Source organism: Schistocerca serialis, chromosome 2 (genome assembly GCF_023864345.2).
Source record: "Schistocerca serialis cubense isolate TAMUIC-IGC-003099 chromosome 2, iqSchSeri2.2, whole genome shotgun sequence".
NCBI classification, from domain to species: Eukaryota; Metazoa; Arthropoda; class Insecta; order Orthoptera; family Acrididae; genus Schistocerca; species Schistocerca serialis.
This window is the reverse complement of record NC_064639.1, coordinates 388,899,731-388,915,184: the sequence shown is the minus strand read 5'-3', so window position 1 is coordinate 388,915,184 and position 15,454 is coordinate 388,899,731. Positions and strand designations below refer to the sequence as shown.

At 39.8% G+C, this 15,454-nt stretch overlaps 1 protein-coding gene across 4 annotated transcripts in view; it reads left to right on the top strand.

The window, feature by feature from the left end:
- Nucleotides 1-15,454, top strand: part of LOC126457215 (ATP-binding cassette sub-family A member 7-like) — a 594,847-nt gene that overhangs the window by 434,080 nt on the left and 145,313 nt on the right. For all 4 annotated transcript variants that reach the window (XR_007585450.1, XM_050093334.1, XM_050093335.1 and 1 more), the window contains exon 35: nucleotides 10,083-10,260. Coding sequence is in view for 3 of the 4 variants with exons in the window: in XM_050093334.1 (XP_049949291.1) it covers nucleotides 10,083-10,260 (178 nt within the window). In the remaining variant the exon portion in view is untranslated. The remainder of the gene's footprint in view (nucleotides 1-10,082; nucleotides 10,261-15,454) is intronic.

The window sequence follows — 15,454 nt, the reverse complement described above, 5'->3', positions numbered from 1 at the left end:
ACCATGTAATGACAGTGGGCTTCTTGTCAGACCTTTCAGCAGGCAATACCCTCACAGTGCAGCAGTATAATTGCTGCTACTCAGTAAAACAGTTTCATTAACAGCACACAGTCTGTCTTCTCAATACTCAATAGCCATATCATTCAATCATGTTATGGCTTGCCAGATAAGAGTGTGGAAGTCATACTGTCACAGAAACAGTGTACAGCACCATATTTGCAGGTAGTGGCCAAAACTCGAACTACTTTTTTTCAGCGTTCATTGGTTATGCATTAACTCCTTAGCATACCTACCAAGTTTTGAGCTACATGATAATTACAGCCCGCACTGGACCTCTGTGAGTAGCTGCACATTAATTATAGCCATCCATTACAGGCGTGGTTTGATGATGCAGTTCATGTTAGTGTACTTGTTTTTGAAGACAACTTGGTTATGGCTTCATGGTGTCTGCACCACATTCGAACCCTACCATCAGCTCTTACCAACTGAAATCGTGACTCGTCTGACCATGCCACAGTTTTCCAGTCGGCTAGGGTCCAAGTGATATGGTCATGAGACCAGGAGAGGCACTGCAGGCAAAGTCATGCTGTTAGTGAAGGAACTTGCATCAGTTGTGTGCAGCCATAGCCCATTACCACCAAATTTTGTCACACTATCCAAACGAATATGCTCGTCGTATGTTCCATCTTATTTCTACATTTATGTCATGCCTGCCTGTTTCTTTTTTTGCCTTTTTTTCTGTTTCCTTGTCTAAACTTCATTTGTGTCCAAAATTAAAGCAACAAAACGAAATTTTGCAAGACTGTGTTTATTTTGCCACAAAACAATATAAACGGGCAATAATAAAGTAGAAACAAGGTAAAGTACACATAAGGCAAACAACTACAACATGCATAATGGTGGACAAAAATGTTCTTTGTTTTTTTCCAACTTAAAAGATTTGCACACATACATTCTGACAACTGGTTAATGAGCTCAGTTTAGGATGTAACCACCTCTGGCAGCAATACAGGCCTGACAGCGGTGGGGCATTCTGTCAATGATGTCATTAAGGGGAGCCGAAAGAATCCATCTTCTCCATGTTAATTTTAGCAAATAGAAGAAACATTTTTTCTAAAACCATTAAACATATTGCTCTGAAATTTGGACTACATGTTCACTGAATATTTCTCTACAAAGTTATAATGCCATGTTAAAAAATATTTATTGGTTTTTGTTTTACATTTTTTTTAAACAGATGCTACATTTTTCCATAAAATTTTGCACTTTTCCTTCTATAACTCTTGAATTATACAATATTTTTTTACATTTGATTATAAAAATGAAGGAAAAGAAGTAAACAATATTTTGTATAAATTTCATTGACATACTGTTAACAGTTTTCAAGAAAATGTTCCTCAAAGATGAAAATTTTAAAGTTACTGGAAATGGCTTCCTAAGTTTTTTAATACATTCCTGCCCCCATATGATATATTATCAGCATCCTCTTCTTTTTCCAGTGTTAGTTTCCTTCTCACTGGTCTTTCCTTCCCTTTTGCTGCATGTTGTAGGCTTTTGCTTCTTCCTCCGGCACCTCTTAGTCTTTCTTCATCAATTAGGTGCATTGTGGAAATGGTGGTGTGTCCTGGTTGGAAACCTAAATGTTTCAGAACATCACATTTGATAACAACTCCTTCATTGTATGTTGCCACTGTATCATACACTCCAAATGCAATGTTTTTATTTGTACAAACACTCTTTCGGGATCCTAATCCAAATTAAATTATTTACACTTTCATTTGGATTTTGTGTTTTCCCTTGTAAACACTTTTGCAATAAACTTGGTTGTGATAAATCTCTGAATATGGGCTAGGTTACATCAATCACTGCATTTGGCAAACTGTTTTAATGGGCATATTCCTTTCCTGATTGGTACTTACACCATGAGTCATCACCTGTGGGGCACAGTGCATGTTGTGGGTGCTCATTTGTTGATGCAGTATGAAAAAATAATGCCCATACTGCTCTCCTCATATGCTCATTGCTTCTTGTATTATGCCTAATTGCACACCCATAATACCTCTGCAATCTATCAATTGCTTCATCTGTCAATCTTCCTTTTCCTCCAAGGGTCTTACCATCACTAAGCTTCTAGGATCCTAATGTCTACTTTAGTTTGTGCAAGCGAGCCCCCATGTGCTTCTGCACATGTCCAGTGCACTCCTGTTTCTTAATGTGAATTTAATTGCCATAAGGTTTGAGTTCCTCTACAGCTTTATATCCTTTAGAATCACCATCTCCTAGATAGTTAATATATCGTACATTATACCACTCCTGTGATCTGGAAAAAATTGCTTTCATTCCCTCTGCTTCCATCGCTCCACTCATGCAGTGAAAATTTGCTTAAAACTTTCACTATGTTCATCCTTGGTATTGCCCTTGCATCTACAATGTTTTGCGAGGATAGCAACATCTATTACTTTGCAACTGTCTCCACTGGTAGCTGTCACAACTCCATTTAGAGATTTATGACCTCTACGTTGCCATGATCCATCTAAAGCAACAGTTAAATCTCTAGAATTCCCATTATTCGTCACAGCTTCTTCAACTGCTTTCTTCATTGTTGCTTGAGCAATATCTTCAGCAGAAGATCCCACCAATTCATTATAAAATTCAAACTTGGTTGTTGGTTTTGGCAAGTTCATAATTCCACATAACATTGTCCCTGCAGCACTGCCCTTGCCATTGCAATGCAAGCCATACACTAGCCTAACATTTATATCATACACTTTCTTTCCACTATTACCACTATGAGGAATACTGTTAGAATTAGAAAACTAAACTTCTGCAGCACATTTGTTACAATTCAACAACATTTTACATGCTAAACCAATGGGTGAAGTTATTTTCAATTCCAGTCCTCTTTCTTTGCAAACTTGGCATAATACGTTATGTTTCAAAATATTAGAGAGCAAGGAAATGTTAATTATTTCATTCACATAATTACTGTCACTTTCATAGTTTTCAAATTTTTCTTTGCTGTCACAAAGTTTTTTGCTGGAAGAAGTTCTATCACATTCATTTGGAGTAGTCGGTGAAGCAGTCTGAACAGCATCTCCCTTCAAAACAACAAAAGATTTCTCCTTCCACTCATTGTGCCATTTCTTAAACACTTGATTGCAGGAACGGGGCATATTGATATCCACAAACCAAATACGTAAAACAAGTACGAGCAAAATTCGTCAAATACGCAAAATTAAACAGCTAAACAACACAAAGCAAACTCCACAAGTCAACACACATGGTATAGCATTTATGTTTACCGATATGAACAGTCACTTGTCACAGAGATAAAGCCATACAATGTTAGAAAATGAAACACTGTCTAATTCCACAAAGATACCCTGCTTGCAGCCAGCGAGCAGCACCATCAGAGGTGACACATCAAGTCGCTACAACCATTTAAGCGGCACGTCAACTTTGCAGCGATAAAAAGCACACTTGGAATTCACTTAGAAGGGTGAAACTTGATTTGTTTTATTTAGAAAACTCCGAATAATTTTATAATGAAAAAAAAAAAATGTTAATTTTGTCATTTTCATCCTTCCGGCAACCCTTAATCTCATGTTGAGGCGATAACAATCATTCTTCCTGCTAGAGCTGTTCGCAAGTCTTGAAGAGTGGTTCGTGGATGCTAACAAGATGCAACCCATCCCGCTAGTGCATCCCAGACAAGCTCTATGGGATTCAAACTGGAGGGGTGAACAGGCCACACTTGGCATACAACATCTTCCGTTACCAAGAAAACATCAACCACGCGTGCTCTATGAGGTCAACACAAAGTATGGGCACACAGCACCATGCAGCAACCACACATAAGGTCCCAAGATCTCATCACAGTACCTTACAGCAGTTAAGCCTTGGTGATTTGCCCATACAGTTTCATGAAGAGGTGTTCAAATGGTCAACATAATCCCCGCCCACACCATTAGCGATCGTCCTCGATATCAGTTCCTGAAATCGTGTTCCATGTTCTCCACAGATGAGAATCCATTGAGAATCACTCTCCAGACCAAATCGGGACCATTGGCCCACTGTTTTACTGTCCAGGTGACATGTTGATAACTCCACTTTAGGCGTTCCCTTCTGTGAAAATGCGCAGAAGTACATATACAGTAATTTTCTGCTAATTAAGGCCACTCTGCCAAAGCCTTCTGTACATCGTTTGTCTTGGTACAACACGTCATGTGGATACCAGTTGTCGTGCAGTACTAAGGCGGTACCATCATGCCCTTACAGCCAAATAACAGTCCTGCCCTGGTCTTTGGGATACAGTTTAGGTCTCTATAAACTGTCGCTACATCTTAGAAACAACAGAAAGATTCACATTAGGCCATCCTGCTTCCATTCTTCATATGGCCTTCCACCACAGAGGTTTTGGTAGGCGTCTTGTCTGTGCCATACTGTCTTTGACTGTATACACAGCAATTGTGGATGTGGGGCTACCCAGCAAACACCACCCCATTTGATAGGTGCCCTGATGTCATCGTTGGTGTGGTTGTCTGTTGAACATAATGACATCATCTGTGCAGAACATGATAGTACATACATCTGTTGACCACCTGTATGATTACATAATAAATTAGGATGGGAAAATAGTGGTTTGTTGATCTAATTTTGGACACCAATGTACTTGTAGCAATTTTCTTGCTTTGTTTCTACAAGTGATTATTACACATATAAACTGTATTTGAATTACCTGTGTTGTTGTTGGTTGTTGTTGTTGTTGTTGTTTTTATATTCTCTCTCCGCTACCAAATTGATGATTTCTTGATGCCTCAGGCTGTATCCTATCAACAACGCCTCATTTTAGTAAATTTATGCTCAAAATTTTTCCCTCTTTCATTCAGTTTAGTATCTTTTCATTTGTTAAGTGATATACCCGCCAAATCTTCAGCATTCATCTATAGAACTGCTTTCCGAAAGATTCTACTCTCTTCTTGCTTGTCCATACTTCACTTTTGTACAAGGCTAAGGCTACACTCTAGACAGAAATCTTCAGAACTTCGTAACATTTAATTTTTTATTCACTATTGACGCATTTCTTTTTTTCAATAATGCTTTTCTTTTTGTAACCAGTGTGCATTTCATATCCTCTTTACTTTGGCCATTGTCAGCCGTTTTCTGCACAAATACCAAAACTTTTCTACTGCTTTTGGTATCTCATCTCCTAATCCAATGCCCTCAATGTCATCTGATTTCATTCAACTGCACTGCATTACCCTTGTTTTACTTCATAATTTCAAGGAGAGTATCCAATCAGATTTGTCAAAAGCTATAAACATAGGTTTGCTTTCCTTAATCTATCTTAGATAGTCATAGGGTCAGTATTGCCTCGCATGTTCCTACATTTCTTCGGAATCCAAACTGATCTTCCCTGATGATAGCTTCTACCAATTTTCCCTTTCTTCTGTAAAGAATTGGTATTAGTATTTTGCAACCGTGTCTCATTAAACTGATAGTTTGGTAATTTTCACAACTGTCAGCACCTGCTTTGTTTAGAATTGAAATTATTATATTGTTCTTGAAGTCTGAGGATATTTTACCTATCTTGTACATCTTGCACACCAGATGGAAGAGTTTTGTCATAGGTTGTTCTCCCAAGGCTGTCAGTAGTTCTGATGGAAGGTTGTCCACACTCGGGGCCTTGTTTCAACTTAAGGTCAGATTTGACATGATCTTTTTCAAAGTACTCTTCTCCTACTTGAATGCACTCTTCACAGCATCTCTGCCAGTCCTTGAACATTTGGTGCTGATCATTCTTTGTAAGGTCTTTGAGAAATACCTCACTTTTCTCAAGCTCTGCTTCAGAGTTCTTAAATCGAATGCCCTGAAGCTTTGCGTGTAGTGATGGGAATTTAAAAAAGTCACAGGTTGCAAGATTGGGGATATGAGGTGCATACAGTACACAGATTATGTTGAATTTAGCCAGAAATTTACGACTTGATTTGTGACGTGAGAGTGCACATTGTCATGATGAAGTCGCCACCCAATCCAAGAAAGTTGTGGTTGTTTCCCTGCAAAGTGCTTCCTGAGTTTAGGCAATACTGATGTGTAGTGTGCTGCTGTAACAGTAGTGTGAAGGGAACTGCACGCTATTGACTTCAATCACAGCGGAAGCCAAAACACCAGGTTCACTTTGCTTAACAATTACAAGCTGATCTTCTTTGAAGTTCTTAAACCACCTAAATACTGATGCATGAGGTAGTGAATTTTCACTGTACACTTGCTGCAGCTTTTCATAAGTGCCTGTATAGTTTAAACAAACAGCCGCATCGAGTGGCCACGTGGTTTGAGGCGTCATGTCACAGATTGCACGGCCCCTCCCGCCGGAGGTTCGAGTCCTACCTCAGGCATGGGCGTGTGTGTTGTTCTTAGAATAAGTTAGTTTAAGTAGTGTGTAAGTCCAGGGACCAATGACCTCAGCAGTTTGGTCCCTTAGGAATTCACACACATTTGAACATTTTAAACGAACACAGATTTGTACTGTGTAATATTGCTCCTCCAGCATGGTCTCCATTGTTTGGTATGTGAAATGCAAAGAGCGTCTACCAAATAGAGCATTACTACCAACTTATGGATATGAGAGTGGTGCTGCATATGGGCATTAAACATAAAAACCAACTCTTTTCAAATGTTCGTGGTACAGACAGAAAACCATCATGGAAGCTATAAGAAAAAACCAGTCTCACTCTGTTTTGTTCAGCCTTCATAGTACTTACTAAAGCCACAGTATTTCCTGTCATACTTGGCGATACTAAACCTGCATTTTAGACAGTCATTTCTAGAATTGCATGAAAATTCTGTAATGAATCAAAAGTGTACACCCCAGATAACAGGTTGGCACAAGTGCCCCTCTTGGGTCCCATTACAGATGACAATGTCTACAAAATATTTGTTCAACCAATGATTGAGTATTGCTCATCAGTGTGGAACCCTTGGCAGATAGAAGATACAGAGGAGATCCAATGAAGAATGGCAGGTTTACTCACAGGATCTTTTGGTCAGCACAAGAGTGTTAAGGAGATTACTGACAAACTCAAGCAGCAGATGCCACAAGAGAGGCACTGTGCATCATGGAGAGATTTACTGTTGAAACCCCAAGAGCAAATGTTCTAAGAATTGTGAGGCAACACATTACCTCCACCACGATACAGATTGAGATAGATATAGGCCTACAAAAATCTTTATTTTTACAAATGCCATTGATCTTGCAGTAATCTACATTCTTTGTCACAGGTGGTCTTACATGAGACTGATTTTATTAATTTAATATTTTTTCTTGCTTGCTGTGATACTTCTGGTGAGGAGTACTTGCAATTGTGGTAGGTACCACAATTTAAAGTCTGCAGCTGTAGATTTTGCCATAGCTGCAAAATCATTGTTAATTAGTCCTTTTTTTATTATTAACTGTTAGTTTCTGAGACTTATAGAACAAACACAGCAGTTTCAAACAGTGGAAAGTTCAGGATGAATAACAACAATGTGGAAACAACATGGAAGGAATAGAGTGCAACTCACCATATAGATGAAGCAATAAGTCTCATATAGGCACAATGGAAAAAAAAAAAAAAAAAAAAAAAAAAAAAAAAAAAAAAAAAAAAAAAAAAAAAAAAAAGGCTAGAAATACGTTGGTGTGCAAAAGATAAGTACTAAAGTAACTTTTTCACGTAAGTGTCACTGTCAAATAATACTTGATGAAACATGAAGCATGGAACATATATAGAAAGAATTGCTGCAGTATAATAAGCGATGAGATGAACAGAAATGACACTTTTGCTCAAAAACAACAATTATACTGAAGTCATCACAATTCTTGATGGTCCCCTCGACATTACAAAAGACAGGACTTGGCTCTTAATAGGGTGTGTGATCACCATGGATGACAGGGAATGTTCCCATGCTAGCCACACGTATGGTAAGGAGCTGTTGTAGGACATTCCATTCCTCCAGCCGCACAATTGACAGCTGTTAGATGGTCGTTAGTGCCTGTCGATGAGCTGCAGTTCATCTCCCACATGTATCCCACATGCGCTCCATGAGATTTAAGTCAAGGGAATGGACAGTTCAGCCCATTTGCGAACATCCTCTTGTTCCAAGAGCTCCTTTCCCTGTGCTGTTTGATGCAGTCACAAATTGTCATCCATAAAAATGAAGTCACGGCCTAATGCACCCATGAAGAGAATGCACATGGGAAATGAGTGTACTGTCACAATAATGTTGACCAGTTACTGTCCATAACACCGGGACCACAAAAGAGATCATGTTCAACAATGCTGGAGATACCCACATCTGATAAGAGGTGGAAACACACCAGGAACATTGTCAACCTTGATCATTTTAGGGTCCAGGTGTTATGGTGTGAGGAAACACAATGTTGCATGGACATGCTGACATCCAAATCTTTGAACTAGCACATTCACCAGTCAATGTTGTTGTGCACGTTTTCAGGGGGTGCATTTGACCCTGCGTAATTTTTATGGATGACCATCCAAATTTGCATTGGAGATCGCAGATGGAGGAGCTCTGGGAACTAGATAGTGTTTATTGAATGGACAGGCCTGCTGTTTCCCCAACTTAAATTCCATCCAGCATGTGTGGGTTGCGTTGGTGAGACATGTTGCAGAACATCCACATGCTCCAACAACCATCAAGCCATGTCAACTGTGCTGTGGACAAATGGAAGACCCTACCAACCTTGTGGCCAGCATAGGAGCATGTTACAGAGCATGCATTGCTATCTATGGTGATCACACACCCTGTTAAGAACCATAGCCCCCCCCCCCCTCCCAACACCCCCTTTCCATTTTTATTGCTCAGGGTACTGTCATAAATGTTGGTGATTTAAGTGTAATTATTGTTTTTGAATAAAAGTGTCATTTCTGCTCATCTCATTAAGGACACCTTTCAGTTACTTTTGATACTGTACCGTGATAGTTTTTGCTATGTCTGATCCAAGTTTCAGCAATTAGTAAGTTAACAATAATATCTTTTGTTGATGATACTGACATGAATTGATTAAAAGCTGAGCTACAAACCCTCATGGGATATTACTGGAATTAACCAAATAATATCCCTTACAGAAACATAAGCTTTCACAACAAACATATCTGGTGTTAAAATATTTCTGGTTAAAATAAGGCATCATGATTTTAATGTACCTCCTGCTTTTGAGTGCACTGACTTACTTCCTCACGTCTTCTTCTTTGTAATAGCTTTAATACCTTTTGGTCATCTCAGTATCTACCATTGGCAGCAATAATACCATGGCCAGGCTGCCGATCTCCTTAACCAGACTATGTGGTTCATATCTCATTGAGGTACAATAGAAGCTAGTTGCACCTTCAGCTAAGTGATGGGAGAAAAAATATGAACAACCCATTATACCTTCGTAGTATTTTCAAGACTGAAGGGAATATTTAACATAGCATGGTGGAATAAGATGTCTGAAATCCTTAGAAAAATGTGGAAAGATGAAGAGGCAGACTAGTTATCTGCATTACCTATAAACACCAAGTAGTAATAATAAAGATGAAGGTTTGTGAAATACAAGATCATCCTAATATATCTGTAAGGCAGAACTGTAGTTTACCACCACCATTGTGTAACTTACTGTCAAAGAATCAGCAATAGAAGTTAAAATAACTTTCGAAACATGAATAAAGCGCAAGAGACTCAAATGGCAGAACTGTTGTTCATAGGTTTGTGGCAAGTATGTAAATGGAAAACCATTGAATGTCAGAGAAACTTGTTTGCAATACGTGTTAACAGTAAACAAAGCAAAGACAAAAGGTGACTAAAGAATTTGAATATGAAGTTCAGTGTAGTTTGATGCTGAAATAACTGCGACTAAAAATAAACATATGTACAAAAGTTACTTACTGCTTCCTTTATCATATTGTCAGACTTATTACACTCCTATCTCTCTCTTTGAATGAAACTAATTTGATACAGAACTGCATTTTTGTGTTAATGTTCCTGATACATTGTGGATATTTCGTGCTGTATCATAAATTACCGTTGTATCATTTCATCTTTTTCAGCATAAAGTCTGCTTTGAGTCTCATCCGTGCAGTGTCAGTCATATTTGCTCTGAGTTTTGTCCCAGCATCATTTGTTGTGTTCCTGGTAGAAGAACGAGTCAGCAAATTCAAACATTTACAGCTGGTATCGGGAGTGAATCGCCTGGTCTACTGGCTTTCTGCATTCACTTGGGATATGGTGAGTGTATGATCCATCTGGTTTTGTAGATAGTTTTAAATTAGAGTGTACCTGCCAAATAAGAAAGAAAATATTGATTTCCAGTCATTTATTTCAGAGGTAACACATTTTTCCTTCACAGTGTAGGAACATAAACAGTACAGTTGCCAAGTCTTGGCACCCGATAGCATATACTAACTTCTAACAGTTCTTGTTTCATTTGCCCAGAATATTATTCCATTAGGAAAATGGCAGTGAAAGTATGCAAAATATTCTTGCATTTTTCTCTGAACAAAGAAAATGAGGTACATGCAAAAACAAAACAAGCTACACTAAGCTTTTGATCAGTTTATCCCTACGTTGATTTTGTTCTGATTTGTTGGATAATGTGTAACATTACTGCATGGTTGTGTTGAAAAAGGATTCAAGACCCCACTATGCCTCTTCTGATTCTTACCAAGCAGTAAATGTCTCAAAACTTTTTGCTTGTTAAGATTGTGACAATAAGTTAGCAATTATACTTTGTTTTGGTTGTGAGATTGTGCCAGATTCAGCAGTAACATATCTTTTCCACTTCATAACCAAAAAATTATTGACAAGAGGAATGCGCATTTAGTTCGTAGTCTGCAGACATTTATTAAGTGGTTGCTATCATTCGAGGTCACGAAGTTGTAGCCCACAGATATCCTCCCTACTTGGCAATGGACAGACTACAGCACCCTCAGTTTCATTTTACACACACACACACACACACACACACACACACACACACACACACACACTTACATCATGCTGGCTGGATTGCATTTTGGCAAGTGGACTAGGATGGGGGGGGGGGGGGTTTGTCGGGTGTGAAGGATAAAGGAAGAGAGTGGTGAGGGCGTGAAAAGTGTTTGGGAGTGGGTATTAGTGGCTCGGAGAGCGGAAGTAGATTTGCTGGTTAGGAATGCAGGTATGAGGGGTGCCAGGTGGATGGCCTAGGCATGTGATACATGGGTACTGGAGCCAGTGGGGTTCAGAACACAATGAAGGTGATGTGGATTGGGATTGGCTGGCAGGACAGTGGAAGGGGAAACTGTGAAGTGAAGGGTGTATGGACTGTGCGTTAACAGAGACTGTGGCCAGGGGCTTTACAGGAGGGAGGGATGTGTTACAAGTAGAACTCCCATCTTTGTAGTTGAGAAAATCTGATGGAGGATGGAAGGGCCCAAATGGCTATAGACCATGGAGCAGCTATTGAAATCAAGCAGGTCGTGTTCAGGTGCATATATGCCATTGGGTGGTCAACTTTGTTCTTGGCCACATTTGATAGTGGCCTTCATTGGATAGGATAAGCCTGTGACAGAGTTGGGGTAAGGAGTTGGACAGCTCTTGCACCTGGATCTTCCATAGGTATATGATACATGTGGCAATGGGTAGGGAGTAGGAGTGACTGTTGTGAGGTTTGGAGGGTGATGGAATACCACTTCAGGACTGACGAGGAAAGATCTTGGGTAGGATGACTCTCATGACCCCCCCCCCCCCCCCCCCAATCCCATGGACCTTGATATTTGTGGGGAGGATTGCGTGCCTCAGCGGTACAGATAGACATACCGTGCAACTACAATGGAGGGCTATCTGTTGAGAGGCCAGACAAATGTGTGGTTCCTGTAGAGGGGCAGTAGCCTTTTCAGTAGTTGCAGCAGCAACAGTCTGGATGATTGACTGATCTGGCCTTGTAACATTAACCAAAACGGCCTTGCTGTGCTGGTACTGCGAATGGCTGAAAGCAGGGGGAAGCTACAGCTGTAATTTTTTCCGAGGGCATGCACCTTTACTGTATGGTTAAATGATGATGGAATCCTCTTGGGTAAAATATTCAGAAGGTAAAATAGTCCCCCATTCTGATCTCCAGGCGGGGACTACTCAGGAGGATGTTGTTATCAGAAGAAAGAAAACTGGCATTCTGTGGATTGGTGCATGGAATGTCAGATCCCTTAATCGGACAGGTAGGTTAGAAAATTTAAAAAGGTAAATGGATAGGTTAAAGCTAGATATAGTGAGAATTAGTGAAGTTCGGTGGCAGGAGGAACAAGACTTTTGGTCAGGTGAATACAGGGTTATAAATACAAAATCAAGTAGGAGTAATGCAGGAGTAGCTTTAATAATGAATAAAAAAAAATAGGAGTTTGGGTAAGCTACTACAAACAGCATAGTGAATGCATTATTGTGGCCAAGATAGACACAAAACCCATGCCCACTACAGTAGTACAAGTTTATATGCCAACTAGCTCTGCAGATGACGAAGAGATTGATGAAATGTATGATGGGAGAAAATAAATTATTCAGATAGTGAAGGGAGATGAAAATTTATTATTTATGGGTGACTGGAATTAGATAGTAGGAAAAGGAAAAGAAAAATAAGTAGTAGGTGAATATGGATTGGGGCTAAGGTATGAAAGAGGAAGCCGTCTGGTAGAATTTTGCACAGAGCATAAATTAATCACAGCTAACACTTGGTTCAAGAATCGTTAAACAAGGTTGTACGCTTGTAAGAGGCCTGGAGACACTGCAAGGTTTCAGATAGATTATATGATGGTAAGACAGAGATTTAGGAACCAGGTTTTAAATTGTAAGACATTTCCAGGGGCATATGTGGACTCCGACCACATTCTATTGGTTATGAACTGTAGATTAAAACTGAAGAAACTGCAAAAAGGTGGGAATTTAAGGAGATTGGACCTGGATAAACTGAAAGAACCAGAGGTTGTAGAGAGTTTCAGAGAGAGCATTTGGGAATGACTGACAAGAACAGGGGAAAGAAATACAGTAGAAGAAGAATTGGTAGCTTTTAGAGATGAAATAGTGAAGGCAGCAGAGGATCAGGTAGGTAAAAAGCTGAGGGCTAATACAAATCCTTGGGTAACAGAAGAGATATTGAATTAAATTGATGAAAGGAGAAAATATAAAAATGGAGTAAATGAAGCAGGCAAAAAGGAATACAAAGTCTCAAAAATGAGATCGACACGAAGTGCAAAATGGCTAAGCAGGGATGGCTAGAGGACAAATGTAAGGATGTAGAGGCGCATTTCACTAGGGGTAAGATAGATACTGCCTACAGGAAAATTAGAGAGACCTTTGGAGAAAAGAGAACCACTTGCATGAATATCAAGAGCTCAGATGGAAGCCCAGTTCTAAGCAAAGAAGGGAAAGCAGAAAGGTGGACGGAGTATATAGAGGGTCTATACAAGGGCGAAGTTCTTGAGGACAATATTATACAAATGGAAGAGAATGTAGACGAAGATGAAATAGGAGATATGATACTGCGTGAAGAGTTTGACAGAGCACTGAAAGACCTAAGTCGAGACAAGGCCCAGGGAGTAGACAACATTCCATTAGAACTACTGACAGCCTTGGGAGAGCCAGGCCTAACAAAACTCTACCAACTAGTGAGCAAGATGTATGAGACAGGCGAAATACCCTCAGACTTAAAGAAGAATGTAATAATCCCAATCCCAAAGAAAGCAGGTGTTGACAGATGTGAAAATTACTGAACTATTAGTTTAATAAGCCATGGCTGCAAAATACTAACATGAATTGTGTACAGATGAATGGAAAAACTGGTAAAAGCCGACCTTGGGGAAGATCAGTTAGCATTCTGTAGAAATGTTGGAACATGTGAGGCAATACCGACCCTACGACTTATCTTAGAAGATAGATTAAGGAAAGGCAAATATACATTTCTAGCATTTGTAGACTTGGAGAAAGCTTTTGACAATGTTGAATGGAATACTCTCTTTCAAGTTCTGAAGGTGGCAGGGGTCAAATACAGGGAGCAGAAGGCTATTTACAATTTGTACAGAAACCAGATGGCAGTTATAAGAGTCGAGGGGCATGAGAGGGAAGCAGTGGTTGGGGAGGGAGTGAGACAGGGTTGTAGCCTATCCCCATTGTTATTCAACAAAAGCAAAATGAGGATAGTGAAATGTAGTCGAATTAAATTGGGTGATGCTGAGGGAATTAGGTTAAGAAATGAGACACTTAAAGTGGTAGATGAGTTTTGTTATTTGGGGAGCAAAATAACTGATGATGGTTGAAGTAGAGAGGATATAAAATGTAGACTGGCAGTGGCAAGGAAAGTGTTTCTAACGAAGAGAAATTTGTCAACATCGAGTATAGATTTAAGTGTCAGTAAGTCGTTCGTGAAAGTATTTGCGTGAAGTGTAGCCATGTATGGAAGTGAAACGTGGACGATAAATAGCTTAGACAAGAAGAGAATAGAAGCTTTCAAAATGTGGTGCTACAGAAGAATGCTGAAGATTAGATCGGATGATCACATAACTAATTAGGAGTTTCCGAATAGAATTGGGGAGAAGAGAAATTTGTGGCACAACTTGACTAGGAGAAGTGACCGGTTGGTAGGACATGTTCTGAGGCATCAAGGGATCACCAATTTGGTACTGGAGATCAGCTTGGAGGGTAAAAATTGTAGAGGTAGACCGAGAGATGAATACACTAAGCAGATGCAGAAGGATGTAGGTTGCAGTAGGTACTGGAAGATGGAGAAGCTTGCACAGGATAGAGTAGCATGGAGAGCTGCATCAAACCAGCCTCTGGACTGAAGACCACAGCAACAACAACAACAGCAACAACGACTCTCATTTCTGGACATGATGATAGATAGAGTCCTGGTGATGGATATGGCTTAGTTTGTCCAGTCCAATGTGATATTGTGTGATCAGAGGTGGGTGCTCCGTTGTAGTTGATTCTTGGGGTGGTGGGAGGATTGAAGATATAAACCATAAATGTGTTTGCAAACTAGATTTGGTATGGGGGAAGGGGGGGGGGAGGGGGGGTAGTGTCTGTCTGTGAATACTGTCATGAGACCTTCAGCATACAGGGCATGGGAGTTCTTGTCACTACAGATATGCCGTGCATGGGTGGGCTGGCTGAATAGCAGTGAACGCAAATAGCAGACAGAGTTGCTGGAGCACAAGGTTTCAACCAAAGACAGATAGTATGATAAAAGTTGTTTGAATATAGTGCCAAAGAAAAGATATGATTCGACAAAGTGATGAGGGAGCAGTATTTTGTAAGGATGAAATCATATCTAAAGTAAGATTAAAAGTATGTAGTATTGATCCATGATAAAGATAGAGCTGCCATGGGCAGAAGATTAACTAACTTAATTGGAGGAACAGAAAGCAAAAATAGGTTAGGACATCATGCAGTAGCA